General features: G+C 39.2%; 3 protein-coding genes across 7 annotated transcripts in view; all 3 read left to right on the forward strand.

Moving 5' to 3' along the window:
• The window catches only part of LOC121180976 (phospholipid-transporting ATPase ABCA1-like), a 40,293-nt gene extending 32,382 nt beyond the window's left edge, over positions 1–7,911 (forward strand). For all 5 annotated transcript variants that reach the window (XM_041036695.1, XM_041036696.1, XM_041036698.1 and 2 more), the window contains exons 34-49: positions 42–147; positions 465–539; positions 1,040–1,209; positions 1,323–1,500; positions 1,644–1,759; positions 1,856–2,000; positions 2,150–2,273; positions 2,400–2,529; positions 2,801–2,984; positions 3,149–3,255; positions 3,479–3,620; positions 3,833–3,967; positions 4,124–4,227; positions 4,407–4,499; positions 4,651–4,894; positions 4,991–7,911. In XM_041036695.1, coding sequence (XP_040892629.1) covers positions 42–147; positions 465–539; positions 1,040–1,209; positions 1,323–1,500; positions 1,644–1,759; positions 1,856–2,000; positions 2,150–2,273; positions 2,400–2,529; positions 2,801–2,984; positions 3,149–3,255; positions 3,479–3,620; positions 3,833–3,967; positions 4,124–4,227; positions 4,407–4,499; positions 4,651–4,894; positions 4,991–5,134 — 2,197 coding nt within the window. In that variant the 3' untranslated portion in view covers positions 5,135–7,911. The remainder of the gene's footprint in view (positions 1–41; positions 148–464; positions 540–1,039; positions 1,210–1,322; positions 1,501–1,643; positions 1,760–1,855; positions 2,001–2,149; positions 2,274–2,399; positions 2,530–2,800; positions 2,985–3,148; positions 3,256–3,478; positions 3,621–3,832; positions 3,968–4,123; positions 4,228–4,406; positions 4,500–4,650; positions 4,895–4,990) is intronic.
• A 245-nt stretch (positions 7,912–8,156) lies between these two features.
• On the forward strand, positions 8,157–10,120 carry spink4 (serine peptidase inhibitor, Kazal type 4). The gene is made up of 4 exons (XM_041036600.1): positions 8,157–8,286; positions 8,791–8,822; positions 8,973–9,085; positions 9,946–10,120. The coding sequence occupies exons 1-4, from the start codon at positions 8,235–8,237 to the stop codon at positions 9,989–9,991; spliced, it is 243 nt and encodes an 80-aa protein (XP_040892534.1). The 5' UTR covers positions 8,157–8,234; the 3' UTR covers positions 9,992–10,120.
• A 447-nt stretch (positions 10,121–10,567) lies between these two features.
• stra6l (STRA6-like) lies at positions 10,568–17,798 on the forward strand. The gene is made up of 18 exons (XM_041036397.1): positions 10,568–10,732; positions 11,169–11,241; positions 11,429–11,529; positions 11,618–11,748; positions 11,851–11,971; positions 12,130–12,175; positions 12,266–12,391; positions 12,634–12,707; positions 13,187–13,295; positions 13,422–13,575; positions 13,805–13,880; positions 14,065–14,146; positions 14,820–14,868; positions 15,257–15,374; positions 15,486–15,605; positions 16,030–16,193; positions 16,566–16,709; positions 16,989–17,798. The coding sequence occupies exons 1-18, from the start codon at positions 10,707–10,709 to the stop codon at positions 17,210–17,212; spliced, it is 1,938 nt and encodes a 645-aa protein (XP_040892331.1). The 5' UTR covers positions 10,568–10,706; the 3' UTR covers positions 17,213–17,798.
• Positions 17,799–17,963: the final 165 nt, after the last annotated feature.

Here is a 17,963-nt window from a genome sequence, read left to right on the forward strand (position 1 = left end):
TGTGTCCTTCACTGATGTTAAATTGATTGTGCTCTCCACAGATATGGTGGATTTTCATTGGGTGCCAGGGGTTCTCAGCTTCTGTCCAACAGAGATGAAATCGACGATGCAATTGCTCAGCTGAGGAGACGCTTCCGCCTGGAGAGGGTAAGACATTATACATATACATAATACTTTGTTATTATTTTACACGCCACACTTAACTGGTCTAAAGCAGCCTATTACTCAAGAAAAGTTCACTAATGTGGTAAAGTTAGCTACTATGGTTTGTGGTTGTTAGACACTAACAACCATAAGATAAGACACTAAGCGTTTCAACATTTTTATGTTTTTATATTTAGAACTGTATCAAACTAGATTTGATTGTGTCACATTGTTGTAGGTTTGAACGGTGTCAGTTTACCCCTGTGCTAAAGTGGACTCTCTCTCCTTCTCTCTCTCTCTCTGTGTCACCCACCCTCCAGGGAACCGCAGCAGATCGTTTCTTTCGCAGTCTCTCCAGTTTTGTCCAAGGACTGGACTCCAAGAATAACGTCAAGGTTAGCACTGTGGTGATACAACAGCATGTGGCTCATTAGGTCACTATCAAACTTCCCAACAATGCTGCTGTTACACTCATGTAGACACAATATGCATCACTCATTCTATTCATATTGTGGAATTTGTTCCAGATTAAAAACTTGCTTCACCTCCACACCTCCTCCTGATACATTTCATGCTCTTTGTTTTTTCCTCCCCGATTTCACTGCAAAAAAGCAAAACAAAATGACTGCAATAGTCACAACCTAAATACATCTGCAATATTCCTGTTAATACAGAAAAAGAAAGGCATAGAAATGGGACTAAAGACAGAGACAGTACAGAGCAAATCATTTAGTGGGAATAGAGCCAAGTGAAATACTTTTCAAGGACAAACTATTCCACTTTTTACTCTTCCACTTATGGAGCTGATCGCCAACCTAGTAATTTACTCCCAGGCTGCTCTGTATTTTCTCTGATGTTACAGAAACTAAAATCTCTCTGCTTGTCTTTTCCCCAGATCTGGTTTAACAATAAAGGCTGGCACAGCATTGGTTCTTTCCTCAACGTAATGAACAACGGCATCCTGCGGGCGAGTCTGCCAGCTGGCAAAGACCCCACAAAGTTTGGCATCACTGCCTTCAATCACCCGCTCAACCTCACAAAGGAGCAACTGTCACAGGTCGCACTGTGAGTATTAGGATATGGAAACACCTTTGAAAATTGTACAGTTTCTTTGACCTTTTCTGGAGACACCACGTCTCATTCTCACTTCTTCCTTTGCTGTCTTGTGTCTCACTCAGGATGACGACATCAGTGGACGTTTTGGTGTCCATCTGCGTGATTTTCGCCATGTCCTTCGTTCCTGCCAGTTTTGTGGTTTTCCTCATCCAGGAGAGAGTAAACAAGGCAAAGCACATGCAGTTCATCAGTGGAGTACAGCCTTTCCTCTACTGGCTGGCCAACTTTGTCTGGGATATGGTAAGACAATCCAGTTAGACTCTCGGTTCCACTGACTCCTCTCCAAATTGTGTGAGAAATTAAAATAGAAAAGTCAAAATAAATCTGAATATACTGCATATTTTTTTTTCTTTCTGAAGCCTCTTTTTCTTCTTCTCTTGCAGTGTAACTACATCGTCCCAGCTACGTTGGTTATCATTATCTTTGTGTGTTTCCAACAAGACGCCTACGTCTCCTCCACCAATCTGCCTGTGTTGGCCCTTCTGCTGCTGCTCTACGGGTGAGTTTGACTCTAATTCAATTTGAATTCGTTCATCATTTCCTTCATTTTCATTCAACCTCTTCTCATCTAAAATGATCTTTTTTGTCCTTCCAGATGGTCAATCACCCCGCTGATGTACCCAGCTTCATTTTTCTTTAAGATCCCCAGCACGGCCTATGTGGTTCTGACCAGCGTTAACATACTGATAGGAATCAATGGCAGCGTCTCCACATTTGTACTGGAGTTGTTTGGAAGCAATGTAAGTAATGTCTCCATGGAGTGGATCAATTGATTGATTGATGATTGTTCATTCAAACATGTGCGACAAACTAAGAAGTGATTGAGAGCAAATGCTCTACCCATCTCATTAAGTATTAACTGTGAATGTCGATGTCACTCCTGTTTCAGGAGATCGGTGGTATCAACGACATCCTGAAGAACGTGTTCCTCATCTTCCCGCACTTCTGTCTGGGTAGAGGGCTAATTGACATGGTGAAGAATCAGGCAATGGCTGATGCTTTGGAGAGGTTTGGTAAGTATAGCAGACTTCTGTTAACAATTGCCATGTGTTCCTAATGTAAAAATGTGTTTTTACTGGTTTTGACAAGGTGGTCAAGAGAGTTTTTCTAACAGTGCTGAAATGTTGGTTCTGTTGTAGGTGAAAACCGGTTCCGTTCACCTCTGGCCTGGGACATGGTGGGAAAGAACCTGTTTGCAATGGCCATAGAGGGCGTTATCTTCTTCTGCATCACCGTTCTCATTCAGTACCGCTTCTGCTTCAAGGCCAGGTAGGAGAAACCCGCCTTCTGGTTTTATATATATATATATATATATATATATATATATATATATATATATATATATATATATATATATATATATATATATATACAAGATTTTTCCCCATGTAACACAGCACACCTGTCTAAGACTCATAAGTCAAAGCAATTAAGGCATGAGGAAACAAATTCCCTCTGGGACAAGGATTCAAATCTAAAACCACCTATAATTCTGTGTTAAATGTAACTTCTCCTCACTTTACTGTCTGTGATCTTCCAGGTCATCCACCAGTCATCTGAAGCCTATTGGAGAAGAAGATGAGGATGTGGCCAGAGAGCGACAGAGGATCCTGAGTGGAGGAGGACAGTCAGACATCCTAGAGCTCAGACAGCTTACAAAGATTTACAAGCGGAAACAGAAGCCAGCAGTGGATCGACTGTGTGTTGGCATCCCCCCTGGAGAGGTACGAGACATATACAGTATCTTAAACCTGTTGTACCTGCCACACATTACTCAAATTGGGTTTAAAATTACCAGCTAATATAATGAATTTGTGAGACTGAGTCAAGAAAAAATGCTCTACATTCCTGTGAAAATAAAGGTCACATTGTCTTTCTTTTCCTGCAGTGCTTCGGTTTGCTGGGGGTGAATGGCGCAGGGAAAACCAGCACCTTTAAAATGCTGACAGGAGACTCTGTGGTGACCAGTGGAGAGGCCTACTTGGCTGGGAAAAGGTAAGGACACATCACACCACAGAATAAACAATACATCAGGTCATTTATTATAGACTGTTATAGAATATATAAAACATTTTCCTATCTGCCCGACAAGAAAGGAATATTTTATCTGCATCAATGAGAAAGTTAGAGGTAGTTGATACCTTTACAAGATACAAAAATATAATTATGCTTTCTATAAAACTTAATTATACTCTTCTTTGTGTTTATCACACTCCAGTGTAACTACAGAGATAGATGAAGTGCATCAGAACATGGGCTACTGTCCTCAGTTTGATGCTATCAATGACCTGCTGACTGGCAGAGAGCACCTCGAGTTTTACGCCATCCTGAGAGGAGTGCCAGAGAAGGAAGTCTGCGAGGTCAGCAACAAACAAACACACATCCAAACCGACTTATTGTTTTGATCTTGTTAAATGTACATTAGACTTTAAATGAAGTCTTGCTTTTTTAGTTTTTGATAAACAAATAAACAAACAGATATACAATCTTCTATTAACAGTCTATGCTAATAAAAAAAAAATTAATGTATGTAAATATGGTTGACACTGAAAACTTTATCCTGTACCCCTAGGTGGCAGAGTGGGGCATCAGGAAGCTGGGGTTGGTCAAATATGTGGACAAGGCAGCAGGAAGCTACAGTGGAGGAAACATGAGGAAACTGTCTACTGCCATCGCTCTCATAGGAGGACCACCTGTTGTGTTTCTGGTCAGTGAAAGAAAAAATAAACAGAGAGAGTTATTTTAGAGTTATTTTAAATAAGCAGGGCCGCAGGTTAAACCCAGAAGTTCCTAAAGACAGTGGATTGTGTGTTTAACACTATATTGTTGCACCAGCTGAGAATCTGCTGTTTCCTGTTGACAGGATGAACCAACAACAGGCATGGACCCTAAGGCACGCCGGGCCTTATGGAATGCCATCCTCAGCATCATCAAAGAGGGACGATCTGTAGTCCTGACCTCTCACAGGTTAGACTGGCCATCCACACTACATCCATTCAGTTAACTTGTGTTGTGTATCAACACACACTGAACTATTTTTTTCTTTGCATCGAAGAGATAATTTCTTCCCTTTTATCCCTGTTATTTTATGCACTTATCCCAACATGGCTAACCTCACCTTGGTGTGTACTTGTGTGTTTTTACAGTATGGAGGAGTGTGAAGCACTTTGCACCAGGATGGCCATAATGGTCAATGGCAGGTTCCGCTGTCTGGGCAGCGTGCAGCACCTCAAAAACAGGTAGGAACACACACCAGAGCAATAGCAATAGCAAATTTTAAAATCTTCCTGATTACTAAAATGTAATGAGAAATAAATGATAATGGTAATACATTTGTCATCATATTATCTCTTCAGTTGGATGAAATGTGCTTCGTTTCATTCTTATCAGGTTTGGTGATGGCTACACCATCATCCTGCGGGTGGCGGGGCCAGACCCAGACCTTCGGCCGGTGATGGAGTTTATTGAGCGGGAGCTGCCCGGCAGCACACTGAAGGAGAAACACCGCAACATGCTGCAATACCAGCTGCCCTCTTCCCTCACGTCCCTCGCCCGCATCTTCTCCCTGCTCTCCAAGAACAAGGAGGCGCTCAGCATAGAGGACTATTCCGTCTCTCAGACGACTCTCGACCAAGTAAGCTAATGTACCCAAGGCTCTGACTGTAATTGGGTTTCCTCTACAGTTCAAGCAAATACTCATTTCCTTTTCCTCTTCCTTTCCGTCCTGTAGGTGTTTGTAAATTTTGCCAAGGACCAAAGTGACGAGGACCATTTGAAAGACGTCCACCTGAGCAAGAGGGACGCTGTGGTAGTGGACTTTTCCCAGCTGAACTCTTTCCTCATGGACAACAAGAGTAGGGAGAGCTGTGTCTGATTCCACAACATACCACCAATGGGAGTGGCTATGCTTCACCCTCCCTCCCCCTCACCCCAGAATATATGGACCACTAACCTGAGGGGGAGATGAACAATATTTTTTTTTAATTTCTATTTTTTAGTCTTTTTTAATTATCATTTCTCAGTGTACCTGCACTTCAGCGCACAGCCCCTTGAAAAGGCAAGAGACTGCAGGTATCGTGACAGACACTGAAACAATGAAAACTCAATGCAAATCAATGCAAGACAAATATAAATATATTTAAGTTGAGAAGATATTCCTGTGAGGGATGGAGACTGGTTCTTCTCCTTCACTAGGTGGACAGAGAGAAAGAAGAGACTTGAACACTTGAAGCAGCAGCAGGATTATAATGCTGTGTTAGACTGGAAAGCTTGTAGCCCTGCTACTCACTCAGTGGACAAGGCGTCGGGGACGATAGAAGGAAATATCTCTTGTTTTTACTCCCCATTCCTAGAAGTAGTTAGCAGTAGTCAGTGGGACTGTGTATGTGCTACTCTGTATGGTGAAACCACAGCAGCACGAAACAAACAAAAACAAGTTCGGATCATTCACTGCCAACTGCTTAAAGATGGACTGACTGACTACTTTTTTATTCAGGGTCAAGCCTCTCTCAATCTCATTTCGTTACCAAGCGCAGTTGTTTTATAATGCAAATGCTAGTTTAAAAAAAAAAAAAAACATTTACAATCCAATTGATTTCAGTCAGAAACATGCTATCATGCAATATATTAATTTTTACTAATTAGATTTTTTTTAAGATTATTTAATTTTACTTGACAAACATAACCTCTGTGGATTCTTTTTTTTTGGTCTTTGGATAACAATTAAGATTGATAACCAAGATGTCTTTTTTTTATTTGTTTTTCTTGGTGTCCTTGACATTGTCCAGCACAGTGCCTATACTGTATCTTGGTGGAGAGAAGAATCTGAACACTCCATTAAACACAAAAATGTATTTAGGCTGCCAAGGAATGTATAAGACAGATACCAACATGCATCAAAGCACAAAAAGGAGCTTTTTGTGGAGTTGATGAATGACTGTTTTTTTTAAGTGTGTCCTTTATTGTCAAAAACAAAACAAACAACAACAAAAAAAATCTTGTGGTTTCTTGATGTCTGTACAAGATGTGCAAGTCTGCTAGACTGGCTTGTTATTACTCGTCCTGCCCTCCTCTTTAAATGGAAATGAAGGCTAATCAGAATGGACACAAGAAAGTTGAATATTGCTGAAGAATTTGGACTGTTTTTTGAAAGTTCACTGGAAATATATATATTGCATGCTTTCCACTGGGCCACACACCTTGACTGCCAGCCCTTCTGTGTGTGTGCCAAAGCATGTCGTTGGATCAGCTTGTAAAGGACTGAAGAAAACTGCTTCATTGAGGTTGGATTACTGGCGCATATATACATGTGGAGTCTAAATCCAAATTTTGTTGTAAAAAAAAAAACAAATGTGATTTTGGTGATGAGAGGAATCAAATGGAAATGTTCCTGCAGGTGATTCTGCAGCTCCCATACATGGAGGAGACAGTTACATAGCTACAGTTCTTGTATGGGATCTAAAGTTGGTAGTTCCAGTAACGTGCTTTTATACATGGCTGTGTAAGGGCATGATGGGGGTGCTTTAGACCTGAGCCAGCACCAATGTGGATATTATGTACAGTAGCAATTGTGTGATGTCAAGTCAGAAAAAAAAAATTGTGGAGTGAACAAAAAGTATCTGTGCCAAATGGAGCTGAATATGTATCTTTGATCAACCAGCATAATGTTGAAGAGGCAACTGTTTAAGTGTGAAGTTTAAGTTGTGCTTTCATTTTATTTTATTTTATTTTTTTCTATCTCACTGACAGAAATCCTCCTCTTTCTACTTTCAGCAGCTCGAAAGAAAAAGCACATATTATGTAATACATGTGCTCTTTCATTCAGTCTTCATTAGACTACGATTTCTTCTCTCTTTTAGTGACATTGCCAAATTCCAATCTTTCTGTCTGTCAACATTAATAAGCTGACACACTGTACTGTTAACTGTACTGTCAGTAGCTCATTTTAGACATGAGACTAAGATACATATTATGTTTCCAGAGCTAGTCAGTAAGCCAGACTACACATAAACAGGGACCATGTCAATTAGAGCTGTGCTTGCAATGCTTTATAGTCCAAAAAAAATCATATCCAGGATTTAAATAGATGACCGATTGTCATTACGGGTGCTCTGTGTCATACAAGATCTTGGAAGGGGTTTCCGTTATCTCGGGGATCAAATAACTGTTGTGAGGCTTCGGGGCCTACCCTGCTACCAACACTGGGGGTCCAGCCCACAACCCACCAAACCCCTCTATTAAATGTGAGCACTTTACAGGCTTAGCAGCCTTTTCATTTCAAACATTTAGAAGTAGGGATTTGGGTAAGCCAAATTAGACATTTATAAACAAATGTCTGCACTGGAACACAGAAATGATTCAGACAAATTGAAGCTACATCACTGCATTAAAAGATTTGTTTGAAACTTGAAAGCATGGAACGAAGGATTGCATGTGATTGAGAGAAATGATTGAAACGAGTAAAAAGCAGAGACAGTAGTGAGATAAAGGGTGAAATGCAGAACAGTACTAAAGTGGTGATCTTTTTTCTCTTCTTGTGCTCAATATTATTATTTGTTTACATTTTTAAGTATTAAATAACAGTTTGAGTCTGTTACCCATTGTGCATAGTTACTCTTTACATTAATGAATAAAAAATTCATACATTTTGAATGATGACTCCTTATTCTTTTTTTTTTGTTTGTTTGTTTTTTGCCATTGTACTTGTATCCAGTTGGGCTCTAGATACAAAAAAGGCTTGTTAAATGGAAGGTTGTAGCTATTGACTGAACAAAAGATTTGTCTGCTGTATGTTTGGGCGTGTGTGTTAATGTGTGCTGATGACTATGAGTTTCTAGATTGTGCGCGTGATTGTGTGTCTATTTTCACCTGCTGTGTTCCCACACACACCCACACGCAGTTAGTGTATATAGCTAGAGAGAACAGAGACACACTCAGAGGTTTCTGTCACTCTGAGTTATTCATCCACCAACATCATGACTGGAGGAGCTGTTTTCCTGGGACTCCTGCTTATTTGTGTGGCTGCAGGTAACAAAGAAAAAAAAATCTTGAAGGGTGTTAAAGATCGAGATTTAAATCTATAAAGAAATTTTTGAGCGATTTCTGTTTAGGTGCCACAGAATGAAACATACTGTGTTTGTAAAAAAAAGTATTACAGGAAGTTTTTTGTTTTCATGTGATCCTTGTTAATTACAAATAGAAAATACGTGTTTACATCACATATGTAAAATCATTGGTATGTCAGTTTTACATAGTGGGCACTGAGATATATTACCAATATTTATAGTGTATTAACAATAATGGATCAGAAATATCAATATCAGGGACTATATATAAATCACAAATATATCACAGGTAGTGTATTGACTTCTCAGTGTATTGACTCTGCACATGTGTTTTCAGTTTTGCATGCAAATTATATTTTTTTGTATGAGGTGGGTTGTTCACATACTTCTGGACTTTGTTATGAAGGTATGATTTTTACATTTATGGTTTTAGATGTCATGTGATGTTGTTTTGGTTTTTTCACAGATGCAGAGCAGATGTCTGGCCACATGATAAAGGTGACATACAAATATCTCTTTGTGTAAAATTTTGACTCACACAGCTTGTGCATAGGAGTGTATTCTGTTTTTGTGTGTGTGTTTGATGTGAAATGTTCAGTGACGCTAAAGTGCTATTGGTAGAAATTAAAAAATGTTATTCTCTGGCAGCCTTCTTGTCCCACCATGGATGAGATTGTGGCGTGCCCACTGAACCTTGCTCCTGTATGTGGCAGCGATGGAAACACTTATGCCAACGAGTGTACCCTGTGTGTCCAGAGACAGTGAGTACACACAGCTGCTCCTCTCTCTCTGCATTCACACAACACCCAAGTTGACTTAATGGTGGAAAAAGTGCTTGAGTCGCCATCTGGTGGTGAAAAAAAAAATTAAAGACTGCAGTCACGAGCAAACGCAGCTGACTCAAATGACTGGAAGATTTCAAAATTAGCTTGTTATTTATGTTTTGATTAGTGGTCACTAATCTTTACCGGAAAATAACACCTCTGTCATGCCTCTGATGTGCATACCTTGTTTCTGAAAAAGCACTAGATTTCAAGAGATCCTTGTAGATTAGTGCTTTCACTGCAAAAAAAAATAAAAACCCTGACAAAACAGTTGTACATATTTGACAGTTAAATATAATGATAACTGGACAAGCTGACTGAAATCTTCTTTTGTCAAGTATAGCACTTTGATGTCATCTCCAAATCTTTCAAGGATATGTTGTCATTTTGGGGGGTCTTAACCCTGTAACAGTCCTTTTGCTTCATTAATAAGATCTTACAGGAGTCTGAAGTCATGTTAGCTCTATGAAGCTACTGCATATCAAGGCACAGCAGTGCTTTGAGCTAAACACAAGCATGGCAACATGCTGACAATGACAATACTAACATGTAAGTGTAATATATATCATGTTCACATCTCAGTTTAGCATGTCAGCATGCTAATCAGCACTAAACACAAAGTACAGCTGAGGCTGATGGGGATGTCTTTAGTTTTACATCTCACAAAGCGAGCTGGTATGAGGTGGGATTTGCCAAAAGAGCCTTGTGACCGGCCTCATTTTCAGTTTTTGCACCTACACTGAGCTGAGCAAAACAGAGTGAATCACAGCCAAGTGATGTTATAATTGTCTCTGCAGATTAACCAAGATGGACATTTTGATCGCCAAGGAGGAGAGCTGCTGATCTGCACAGGTGGTGATGTCACCTCCAAAGTGACCAAGCAGGATCTGATTGTGTCCAACAACTGGATCCTAACTGTCCTAAATGTTTTTGTCTAAATGCCACAAGCAATAAACGTCTTTCAGCAGTAAACAATATCTTTTTTCTTTTTATGAATAAAATCCACATCTCTCTAAGTCTAACATTAATAAGAAGTCTGGTTCATGTATATAGAAGAAGTAAAAGTGATGAAAAATAAAGAAAAAAATAAAGAAGTGAAACCAGTAAATGTAGTTTCTGCAACGACGCTGATGTCAGGAGAAAGGAAAAGAAAGGAACAGTGATATAGTGGTTTCTGTTGCGCTATCTGAGAAGCATTCCTTTGCAAAGTGGAGGCAGGAGGTGAATGATCGGTTGGTTATCTCTGTGGGTGAGATAATTGTTTACACTCTTTATACTGAGTAACACAGTGGTCAATAATGTTCGTGAGTGTGTGTTTGTGATATAGACAAACAGAGAGAGAGTGAGCAAATGAATTGGCAAAAGAAAAAACGGGCAGAAGACACGGAGGCAGACATCAGGAGGGAGGACAGAAAGTGTTGTATCCTGAGGTCAAAGGTCAAATGTGTGAATCACATGGTCGAAACCAGGAAACAGAGAAGCGATATCAATCCACAGTCACTTCCTTTGTCTTAACAGTGGAGCAGAAACAAGGCTTCAATGAACTGACTTATCAAGGATGATTCGAAAGCAAGTAGAACATGAGTAAGTACAGACTGTAAATACTCTCCGCACTGCGACTAACACTATGATACAGCTCTTTCCTTTGTTACTTTCAGCTGCTAGTTGGTTATGTTCATGTCATGTACAGTTTGGGATAAATCAAGGCAGAGAAACAGCAAACCTGAACCTGAGCCCAGACAGGCTCGAAATGAAGGATTAGAGAACAAAGGGTTAAACCAACAGACACGAGGAACTCATATTATTTAGTGTTAATGATTTGCAAATTGCAGAAACACATTCATCTGTTCTGTTGTCGACCTCTGTTCAGTTTTTATATTTTGAAAAGTTTAGTGTGGTTGAGTCTTAGCCTGGTCTCCGTTCCATCCCATTCATTTGTATTCTGTTTCATTTTGTTCTGCTCTCAGTCCTCTCAGCTACATTAAATCACATCATGTTCATGTTGTCACTGTTCCTTCAGGGTCTCCACAGTTCAGGACTGTCAAAATGGAATCTCTGTAGATCTCTTCCTGCACCTGTCACTTATTCCAGCAGTAGGTTTTCCATCCATTTAGCCTTCAATATAAACATAAATAAGAAAATAAAAAAGCTCAGCTAATAAAAGTGTACTTGTGCATAGTTGTAGCCACAGTAAAACTGTTGTAGCAATGCGAACAAAATATTGTTCCAGGAGATTTGTTTATGTGTTTATTTATGTACTATGTATTTTTTGTCTTCCAGGTGTTGATCGTAGGGGTGCTCTCATTCCTCCAGAGAAGAGCCCAAAAACTGGCCATCGACCACAGACTGCCCTTCCTGGGGGGACGTTTTGGCATTGTAGTGTAAGTCAGCACCAGCAACAATTAATATGTCAAGAAGAAAAACTGGCAAAGTCTTTGTTTATGACATGTTGTAAATGTTGTGCCCCAGGCCTTTGGATACAATAGGCAGCCTCAGTAACCGTTGGTCCTATGGGTTTGCATTTGGTGCTGTGTCCTCCAGTGTCCTGCTGCTCTTCTCTGAGCGTTACATACCCTTCACGGTCCCACCCTGGGCCAGAGGTACTCCCTCCTTTCACTATTGTTATCCAGACTACATCTTCCAATATCTTTACCATACCTAGATGCATACACTGACTGATGTGATGTTTCCTGACTCCTCAGCTATAGTGTACCTGGTTGGGGCTTTAGAAGTGGGCCTGGTGTACTTCCCTTTCTTTGCCTGTCTGTCTACACCTTTCAGAACAGCTGGTGCCATGCTGGGAATACTCTACTCTCTGTCTTGGTAAACATTCATCACACTGATGTTTTCAGAAACACATTATATATTACAAAAGTTTTCTTATATTCTATCAGCCAATGGGTGGAGCAACATTGTAACATCATATATATGTGAAAGTTTTTATTATCCTTAGAAATATTTTACATGATGCTTCTTTGTAGGATCATCATTACAGTCTGGGATACATTCACCTGTCCTGGTGGTAAGGTAGGTGAGTACTAAACCTATATATATTATATTTTATATTATATATTATAAAAAAAATTAATAGAGGATCTTGTTTGTATGATTTTAAAGATTTTGGGTAAACACCAGAAGATAATTGTCCAGTGGCCCTGCATCCTCTCCCTCATCTTCCTCTTGGGTCGATTTATCTACATACTTATTAAAGCTGTTCGAATACATCTGCAGCTGGAACAGGAGGTCAGCCTGCCCTTCCCTTTATGGAAAAATCTGTTGATCTAAAGACTTCTTAAGATTTTATATAACGTTTATTGAGAAATTTTGTTTTCTGTTGTGTTTTATTCTCTGTTTTTTATTTTTATTTTCTCTTTTTATTTTGTTGGCAACTTAGGGTTGACAGTAATTATGCCTTTTTTTTTTTTTGATTAATTGTCTGAATAATTAACTCATTGTGAAAATGAATCTGCTGAATCTGCTGCCAGGACCCCGAGGAGCTGAATGAGCAACACCAGATTCAGCACGTTAAGAGACTGCTGAGGAAAACACCAACACACAGGTAGAATACACACTCATCCACTCCTGCACCAGTGCTGGTGATGACATCCACTATTTCTGCATGTTTTAACCAGTCCACCATTAATTATGAGCATTTTAATTTAAACATAACACAAGGTAGATTTCTTGTTGTCTTTTGGACTTCCTTTCAGGAAGACACACTTTGTGATTAATTTTGCTATAATTTAAAAATTGAGTTGAATGTTGAGATTTTCTGAATGAGATGAGTATCTTCAGAAACTGGTGTGGTGATGCACGGTCCTGGTAAGCTTCAGCATCCAAGATTTGTCAACTGCACTGATATCATGAGTGTCAGAGTGTGAAATTTGTAATGTCACGTAGAAGACAATAAAGATTCCAGGTGTCACAAAACTTGTATTTACAGTACCAGAATTCATATAACTTTTGAAAGCATGGATACACCCAAACACATATATCTACATATACACACACAGTGGTTTTGACCTCTCTGTCTTGCAGTAAGCCACTCAGTTGGTTCCAGAGACGAGTGTATGAGTCGGACCCCTACTTCAAGTTCCCCAACAGGATCATCGGCACTGCCATCATATCCCTTATAGGCATATATACAGTAAAGACATCTTTTAATTCTGTTAATCCAAATATTTCAACTATAGGCTTTGTTTCAGAAAACTTCTCTGTGCGTCTGTATCATCAGGTACCAGTGCATTCATTTGTCTTTTTGTAATTTCTCCAGATGACTCTTGCTGACTACAGTCTCAGTAATGTAGCTTTTGACCAAGTAGAAAAATGGAAGAATACACTGCAACAGATGATTACGACTTGTAACCAGACTGAAGCTCTGGGAGTCATGATACCACAGCTGGAAGAATTTATTGTTGTGGCCAGGAGTGAGTTGGTTTGCACCCCTCATACATATCCCGTGCATTTGTGATCTGTGTGATTAAAGCCCCATTCATGTGAACGTTTTAGAATTGTTTACATAAAATCTGTCCTCTTTTCTTGATTCTGAACATTTCACATAACAAAAAGGCAAAAATCATCTCACGTCTGTTATTTATGGTCAAGACTCCATGAAACACTAATTAAAGTGTCTTCATTTATTTCTGTTTTTTCCAGAATCTTGGCTAGCTACCACCATCTTTGCTAGTCTCAACTCTGTTGCCTACACTTTCCATGTATTGGTATGTTACAGGTAAGAGATCCTAAAATATATGAACTATACAAATTGTATTGATGTTTTAACTCAGTAATTTTTATGTAAACTGTTTGGAAGAATAATAAATGAAATAATAAGTTAATCAATAAGTAAATAACCTGTTTACGTTTACTAGTAGGAAATTTCTCTACAGTTATTACATGGTGTACTGATGTTATAGGAAACACATGAAGAGACTGTGGAAAGGACAGAGAGGTTTTCTTCCTGAGAAGTTTCACAACCCTAATTCTGCTGTCAGTGTAGTAAGTAACACAAACACACACACGCACACACACACACAGCAGATGGTAGTAGATTCTAGAGCAAATCTAATATCAGCCTCTCACTAAAGACTTAAAATGGGCATTCACAAGTGTGACATTGGCCCCAGTTTAACTGTGTTTCCAGGTCAGGATGTGTGTCACTGTGTGTGAATATTGCAAACCATATGGCCACTGCACCCCACCAGCTCTATTTGTTTCTGGCTCTCAGCCGTCTTAACAAGGCTCACACAGTGGAGAACAGGTTGTGGCTAATTGTCAATGCAAAAGCAAAACCAGCTCTACCAAACACAGACACCAACACAGACACAGACACAGACACACACACACACACACACACACACACACACACACACACAAACACGCACACAGACACACACACACATACACAGACACAGACACACACACACACACACACACACACACACACACACACACACACACACACACACAGACACACACACATACACACATATTTGCTCTACATTCAGACATGTAGAGCAAATGGATACTCTACACATATGAACATTTTGTGTGTCTCTGTGAATGTTTGCATGTCATTCTATTTGACCTCTTATGTTTTTGCATGTATTTAGTTCACACTCACTTTGGTCCAAAAGACCTTATAAACAGATTTTCTCATTGATTTTCACAGGCCTCCATTGCGAGATACTCTGGATGGCAAATAGCATTTACTCTGTGGGGTGAGTTTTTAATCATTTGAACCAACTGACATATTTAACAAACAACACCAGCACCAAGATTTAAGTCTTGAGAGAAATGGATTCTCAAACGGGGGTAGTACCTACCCATGACTAAACTCACATAAAGGAGGGAAAAGAAAGTAATATGTCTGAAAAATAAAAAGACTGATTACCTGTAATTTATTGGATTACTTTGTCATGAAATTTGTCAAAAAGCAAATTGACCTAGAGTATCATTGAGGCAACTTCTAATACATAGGTATTAAAATCTAACCCTGAAATGCCCTATTGCTGCAAATTCCAAGCACATATTGTGTAACTGGGAATGCAGTGAATTGGAATTGTGTGAAAACTCCTAACATGAATCTGCAATTTTTTTTCTCTTTAGGCTATCTGATTATCCATTTTGTCCAATTCCAGTTTGCCCTGCTCTTGGTCTATGGGCTGGTTCTTCCTATACAGCACGGAAAAGCACTGAGCATGCTCACTAGTCTGGGAATCATTGTGTAAGGCTGCTTTCCTTATAGTTGTGGATATGTGATAGCATACGAATGGATGGTTGGATCGACATGTAGACACACTGACAAAGTGATTTCTTCTTCTTATTTGTCTCTCAGTCTCACCATCTGTCTAGTGATCAGTTTGGTGATTCTTCAGATAGTTCTGGTTCAGATCTTCTTCCTCCAGGACAAAATGTCTCCAACAGATAAACAGAAACCTCTTGCTCTCAATAACAGGTGGGTTTATTTGAGTATAGATGTTAAGTGTGGACCATAAATCATAATCATAATCAGACTGACACCACCGTAAAACCCAGGCCCCTTGTTTTACCAGCAAACACTAATATTTGAAAAGGGAAATGCTGGTGATAAAGAAGTAGATAAATACAGTAATAGTATTAATTATTAGCTGTGTAATGTGGACTTGTTGAGGATATTATGTGATGGTGAGGTCATAAACTTGCAGTTCCTTACTTGCTGGAACAAACAGATAGTGTGGTGGCATTTTAGAATATGTAAAATGCCACCACACTATCTGCTTGTGGAAAATCCCCTTAGTACCCTTTCATCAAACATCAGTAGAACAAGTGAATATGATCCAAAGTAAATCTGTATGGTAATGTAGTTTAAAATCACAGTTATCCTTTCTTCTCCTCTTCAGGAAGGCGTTCCACTGCTTCAACTACTTCTTCTTTTTCTACAACGTGGTGATGGGGATCAGCAGCTGCATCATGAGGTTGCTGTTCAGCCTTGTTGTAGGAACATGGCTGGTGTCCCGCATAGACCGAACCATCATGCAGAGAGGATATGAAACCTTGGATACCGGTGAGCCTAAATTCAACCGAAAATATGTGCAAGAAAAAAGGAAATCATTGGCATACGGTGTTTTTCAAGACGAGAGCAGGAAGTTAGTGTGATTAATGTAATAAAATAAGATAAAGAAATTTGATAGTCTGGTTTACTGATTTACAGTGTACAACTGAAGTAGATCTTGAGAAGTAAGTGTGGGAATAGCTTTGGGTTGCAGTGTATAATTCATATGCATGTCAGTTAGCTATTTTTTTAGCTATTTTCATCAGTTTTATTACATATAAATGTAATAAAAATAAAATAAATGAATAAAACAACAGTAATATAAATAGAAATACTGTAAATGTCGTGTTTTTTCTCATATATGGTGCTTCCCACCTATTCCAGGTTACAGTACTTGGATTGGGATGATCTTTGCTGACCACTATCACAACAATCCAGTCGCAGTGTGTTTCTGCCAGCTGCTGGTCTCCAGCAAGATGGAGAGACACATGATGTCTGCATACTCTACATTCAGCAACATGCCACCTGGTCAGTAGCGTATGTGTGTGTGTATGTGTGTGTGTGTGTGTGTGTGTGTGTGTAGATCTGACATGTACAATCCACTAAATAACTACTGCCTCCACCTGTCGCTATCTAAGATGCACCAAGCTAGTATCCTCCACTAGTATACTTTGAATTTACATTGCATTGCACTGATCTATATGTTTTATCATTATTTTATTTTCTGATTATTTGTGCAACTCTTTCCTCATTAGTGTCTTACTTCATTTCCAGTTTATTAACAATTAACTTTTTTTTTTCTGACAGATCCCCCTGTGAATAGCCAGGCCAAAAGGCGCTGGATGTTGTTTTATACTTTACTAAGAAACCCTCATCTGATCCTGCGCAGAAAACACCACCTCTCCTCATCATCATGTCCCCAGTCAGACATGGTGGTGCGGGCGTGTGTCATGGTCTCACAAACACAGAGTTGCCAAGAAGCACCACAGTCACTACCAGAGATCACAGTTACACCAGCAGAGGACTGTTAAAGAAACATTTCCATAGATCCTGATCTTGTACAAATTGTACATGTGCCCTTTGGTGGTGGACCACTATGTGTTAAAAGGAGTACTAAGCTGTTTGCAATGAGTGTGTTTTGAGGGCTGTCACCTTGCAAAGGTTTGGCAAAGTCATTCCATCTGAAGCTCACATTTGACTGATATTATCTGGTTAATGTGATCAGTGATAAGGTCACTAGTCCACTAGCATTCACTTTTCAGTAATTTGATCATTTATTTAATTTAATGAAATTGTGATAGCCAGTACCACAGATGCATTATAAAGGGTTCAATATGTGTGTTGCTGTCTAGAAGATGTAAGATTTTTTTTACTCTTGTCTCAAGAGTTCATGTCAGTTTTAAAAAATGTACATTTAAGTTACATTTTAACTGTTGTACCGTATATAGACATATAGTTAAATATCAACCTTTGTAAATAACTGCAGTGACACCCATAACGAGAGATAGCTGCTGTATATTCACCATAAACGAGGTAAATATGGTTTTCCTGCACAAGCAAATACAGATTCAGTTGGAAATTAAAAACAAAATGGTAAAATTTCCAATGTATGACTGAGAAGAGTCAAATTGTCAAGATTTTAATAAATGTTTTGATTCCACTAAATGCAACACTCACTATATTTAAAGTCCTGTGGGGTTAACTTTGAAATCTCAAATTTTCGATGGTACTTAAAGGCAGCGTACTTTGACATTTAAACGCTATTTCAAGCGACTAATTAAT

The sequence above is a fragment of the Toxotes jaculatrix genome, chromosome 4 (assembly GCF_017976425.1).
Source record: "Toxotes jaculatrix isolate fToxJac2 chromosome 4, fToxJac2.pri, whole genome shotgun sequence".
NCBI classification, from domain to species: Eukaryota; Metazoa; Chordata; class Actinopteri; family Toxotidae; genus Toxotes; species Toxotes jaculatrix.